General features: G+C 37.7%; 1 protein-coding gene across 1 annotated transcript; it reads left to right on the top strand.

Annotated features, from left to right (window-relative positions):
• Positions 1-2,685: 2,685 nt before the first annotated feature.
• Positions 2,686-3,624, top strand: LOC111380481. The gene is made up of 2 exons (XM_023004064.1): positions 2,686-3,288; positions 3,340-3,624. The coding sequence occupies exons 1-2, from the start codon at positions 2,686-2,688 to the stop codon at positions 3,622-3,624; spliced, it is 888 nt and encodes a 295-aa protein (XP_022859832.1).
• The last annotated feature ends 2,096 nt before the right edge of the window (positions 3,625-5,720 follow it).

The following is a 5,720-nucleotide window of genomic DNA, read 5'->3' as shown; positions in this document are numbered from 1 at the left end:
TTTTTTTTTTTTTTACTTGGGTTGCCACCCTTTTTTTTTTTTTTTAAGGAAATTGCACCTGACTAGATTTTTTAAGATTCTATTTCAAAAATCAGATTTAAAGTTTGTTAATACAAAAATCAGATATTAATTCAAAATTTTAATATTAATAATTATTACAAAATAAAATTAATATACATATACAACCACCCATCCAAAACCCTAATCATCTTCCTATTCTCTTCTCTCTTTCTACCATCTCTTTTATCTCCTCTCTCTCTCTCTCTCTCTCTCATTTCTTTTTTCTTTCTTCCATCCCTTTATCCCAACCACCAAAAACTTTCGTCGAAGATCACTGCTATAATGACGCGGCTTTGCTGCAGCGACAATACCTTTGCGAGTTGGTTGAGCGTCTCTGCTACAGTGGCAAATGATGGGCCAACACCACTGTTGTAGGAGATTTGTTGGTTTTGTAAGTTTTGTTGGTCTCGACTTGGGGAATTTTGGTCACCATTTGGTGTCAAGAAATTTGGGGTGGGTTTTGTTGGTTGTGTACAACTGGTGGTGGAGGCCATGTGGTGGTTTTGCAATTTTTAGGCGACGATAATGGTGCTGATTTTGGGCGGGGATGGTTTTGGGCATGAGCATTGCTAGTGATGGAAAATGTAGGGAAAATCTAGACTTTTGGATGTCGAAGTGTTTGGGGGTATTTTTAAAATTGACCTGGTCAAATTATCTAAATTCCACATTGACTTCTCAACAAAGGGATATTATGAAAATGGTCTATCGAATGTTAAAAGACAAAAATACCCTTAAATACATTATACAATTACAAAAGTTGATTTTTTTAAAAGACATGAATATCTTTTCACTTAACAAATAAAAATCAAACACTTCCTACATTTTTTATCTGTTTACTCCAACACAGATAAATAAAACACTCTCATCATTCATCTGCTTCAACTGTAGAAACTAAAAAATTTATCGAAATCGAAAGTCGAAAAATTTGTGGACATCAATCTTGTCGGTTCGGTAAGTTTATATACGCAAATTTAATCTTGTTTTCGTCAAATTATTGTATGTTTAAATTGATAAATTGTATTTCGACATTTAATGATTAGTAGATAAAAAAACTTAATAGATCTGTAATTTTTCAAGTATTTGACCAGAAAAAATTCATCTGCGTAAATGCCGGTGTTGGTGAATCGACTATTTGTCGGTCAAACAGCTGGAAAAACAGTCGGCTATTTGTCAACTGTTTTCTTTTTCCCCCGCTTTTTTGGGTTTTTTTATTGCTGTTGATATTTTTCTTGTAATTAAAAATTCTGTTTCGACATGCAAATATGGTTGTAGTCTCAGTTTGTTACTTTAGTGATTTTGAATTGGAAGAAAGAGATCATTGGGTATGAAAATGGACAAGTGCTAAACGTGGTGGTATCGCAATTTCCATATCATCAGATACATCGTATGCAAAACTCTATAATGATTTATAGAACAAGTTGAATGTTGATCCTTCTTAGTACAACATGGAATTGAAATTTAAATTCAGCGAGCATGCATCAATTCCGATTCCACCTATAATGATTTCTTCTGTTGATAAAGTGAATTATCTGATTGAATTAAACAATAAGCACACGACTCCTCCTTGCGTGACTTTAGTAAGGAAGGATGTCGTCGAAGATGAACAAGTAGACTCGGGAAGTGGGGATCACAATGCTAATAATTTTTGGGATACGGTGGAGATAGCTCGTGAAGATGATGTGGTTATTTCAGAGATAGTTGCACACAGAATCCCCTCCACTGCTCGTGACAACGAGAATGAAAATGCAAATACTTTTACAAACGAGGACTTGATTGCTTTATCCCGGTAGAGACATAAGTGGGGTGGCACCTCGGGGGCTAGATCAAGTGGACCGTCCTCTAACTCCTCACGTGTGGTTCCTGATAATGAGGATTTGTATGTCGAGCAACTATTTGAAACAAAGAAAGATCTGCAAGAAGCCGTGCACCTAATTGCACTGAAATACAATTTCGAGTTTAAAGTGAAAAAATCCAATAGGTCGTTGTTGACGCTATCATGCGTAGATCATAGTTGCAGTTGGCGTTTGCGAGCAACGAAGATGGACACGAGTGAGTGCTTTGTAATTCACAAATATACACGAGAACATACTTGTAAAGTGGGAGTTTGTCGCAATGATCACAGGCAAGCCTGAGCTTGGTTTATTGGTCGATAGATAATGCACAAATATCAGGATCCACGGACAATCTACAGATCATCGGACATCATTAACGATGTTCGTCGAGAGTACGGAGTAGTCATAAGCTACCAGAAGGTCTGAAAGGCCAAAGAATGTGCGTTGGAGGATTTAATGGGCTCGGTCAGGTATTGCCATAACATGGAAGGCCTGGAAGCCCAAAGAAAGCTATGCTAAATTGGTCAAATATTACCATAACATGGAGAAAACTAATCCTGGCTCGACATTTTTTATTAAGACGGAGGCCGATAACTGCTTCAAATTCTTCTTTATGGCTTTTGGACAATGCATTCAGAGATTTCGAAATATTATGCGACCCCTAATTCTAGTCGACAATACAACTCTGAAATCCAAATACCAAGGCAAGTTGATTATTGCTACATGTCAAGATGCTAATATTCAAATTTACCCTCTTGTATTCGGCATAGTTGATAACGAGAATGATCTGTCGATGTGTTGGTTCTTCACAAAACTCAGGGAAGTAATCGGAGAAGTCGAGGACCTTGCATTTGTCATCAATTGGGGACAGTCTATAATAAATGGTATTGTTGAGATTTTTCCCGATGCACATCATGGGTATTGCATGTACCATATACAAGGCAACTTGAAGACCAGGTATTGGGGCAAAGACATCGTTTCATTGTTTGGGGGAGCGGCCGAAGCTTACAGTATTGAAGAGTGTAATAGGTACATGGTTGAAATAGGAAGCAAATCATTCCCAACATGGGACTATCTAACGAAAATGGGGATTGAACATTGGGCGCACTCATATTTTCCAGGACATCGATACAACATGATGGCGTCAAACAACGCGGAGTCTTTCAATACATTATTTAAGAGGGATCGAGAGTTCCCCATTCTCGCACTGATTGAGAATATCCGTACGAAGCTGCAACAGTGGTTTCACGATCGACGTGTGGAATCACATAGTTGCACAATCACGCTAGCCCCAGCACAAGAGGTAAAGCTCTTCAAGGCAGCAGAGGCTGCAAGAAAGTTAAATGTCGAACCACTAGACGAGTCGTGCTTCTCTGTGGAATGTGCACGTCATACGGTATACATGGTAGATTTAAATGATAGAACATGCACTTGTAAATAATTTCAGTTAGAGAGTCTTCCATGTGAGCATGCAGTTGTGGTGGCTATGTATCGAGAATTTACAGCGAGAGCATTGTGCTCTCCTTATTACACTGCCGAAAACTGGAGAGCTGCGTATGTTGAAACCATATTTTCGCTTCCAAACGAAGTCGAGTGGGAAGTTCTCGATCATATTCGCCCGTTCAATACATTGTCGCCACCTCTCATTGAACCACGTGGTCCTGGACGTCCAAATAGTTCTAGAATACCATCTACTGGAGAGTTTTTCCGACCGCATAGGTGTAGCAGATGAAAATCAGTAGGACATACTAGCCAATTTTGTGCAAGTCAGGTTCCCCTAAATGATAGTTAGAGCATTGTGTATTTCCATTTAAATGAATAGTATTTAATTGAAATGAATAGTATTTACATTGAAATAAACAGTATTTACATGAATAATTACAAACAATTACGAAAAATAGTTACAAATAATCACAAAAAATAATTACAAATATTAATTACAAAAAATATTTACAAATAATTTATGGATCACAATTAAATTCGTATAAATCACACGCTAACTTATTTCGTCAATTCTGTATCCATGACTCGTTGATTCCATCAACCTTATGTGCTATACTAAAAAATTATATGTTTTTTATTATGAAAATCCCACAGTCACCCCTGCAAATGAACAAGTATGTGTTAGATCGGTTTCAATTACGTACAAACTGATTACTAAATTAAAAAAAAAGATTACAAACACTTACGATATAGACTGTCTCGCTGTTGCCGTGTCCCGCACGATGACTAATTTATCATCCACAGTCAAGCCCGCGTGTCTAGCCATCATAGGAACGATCACAGTCACCGGCTCTAAGATCTGCTCGAGCTGTCCCTGTGTCAAACATGAATGATCGGGGTCGTACACATATATCGTCGATTCAGGGAACACAATCTCCAGTGCAATGCAATGCTGATTCACGATAACTGGAATATACAAATGCGTACAATCCTCCCATGGCTTTCCTCTAATAGTCGGTGACAGCCCGATGACCCACTCGAGCACATACGCGGGAAGCACGTATTCGTTATCTAAAAGCTGGAGGGACTGATACTCAATGGTAACGGCACGGAAGAACTCGGTGTTCAGTATTATGCGGCCAGGCTTGTGGAATGATTGTGGATATCTCTCAACTCGATCGCGCAACAAGTCCATGGCCATGTCGATGTGCTACATCAAGGAAAACAAAGACATAAATACTTATTTCATTTACCAAATTAAACATAATTTATACAAAAAGTAACAATAACACTTCACTTACATCGTCGGCGAGCCAAGCCCCTTGAGTGGTGATATCATGAAACCACTTGTATGCGTCCAATATAGTCCTTCCGGCTATCATGTGCATGGCTCTGGAAATAAAATAGAAAAAAGTTAAACGAAGCATATACAAGTTCTGGTAGTCTATTAAATCATACAATACTTTAAAAATATCTCTCCCTACATATTACTTTGCAAACTACTTAAATCACGAGTACCAGAAAATCAGAAATATTGGCAGATAAATGTAAACAAGGATTAAAAATAATTAAATCTCTTTCTCTAATAGAAAAAATAAACATTGATTATTATGATAAAATATTAGCTTCTTTTCCTAGTTATCTTAAAAGAAAATTGTTAAATAATAATAAAAACGATGCTTATTATCTATGTTTTTTTGAATTGAAATAACTTAGTTTTAACTTAAAAGAACTCATATTTTGTTGAGCTGAAAATACGTTATTAAATGCGAGCTACAAAATGAGCCCAATATTGATATACTTATACTCATTCTATCAAAATGTAATTATTGGTGCCAAATAAAATATGACTTTAAAGGCTATTTCATTTCAGTCCTCAAATTTTAAAACTATAACATATAAGACAAATATATTTTTATTCCAAAATTTTTGGGGCGTTACACTATCACCCCCTCAATCACCATCTCCGTCAACCCATCGCTTACCGGCTATATCACCTCAAAGTACTGCAATCTCATTCGACAAACCTTCGACCCTTCCTACCAACTGTTATCCCAGATCATCAACCCTCTCTATCATCTCTCGACGCAAGCCGTCGACCTGTCCGCTATAAATCTGTTTAGACGAGCGTACAGATCATCAAAACAGTGCCCCTGACTATGTGTGGGAGATTCACATGAAAGGTCTCTGGACGGGGGAGGCGGAGGAGATGCCCTCGACGGCAGAGGAGATGCCTTCGACGGAGATGCCCTCGATGGAGGTGGTGATGCCCTCGACGAAGGTGATCGTTGATCAACTGGATCACGCTCCTACACAAGCAACAACATTACAAATTATTAACTTAATCCGTAATTGCTAACTCATACAAAATGGTAATCAATAGAT

Source organism: Olea europaea, unplaced genomic scaffold (assembly GCF_002742605.1).
Source record: "Olea europaea var. sylvestris unplaced genomic scaffold, O_europaea_v1 scaffold2151, whole genome shotgun sequence".
Lineage (NCBI taxonomy): Eukaryota > Viridiplantae > Streptophyta > Magnoliopsida > Lamiales > Oleaceae > Olea > Olea europaea.
Note: the sequence above shows the minus strand (reverse complement) of the source record. Positions and strands in the feature narration are given on the sequence as shown.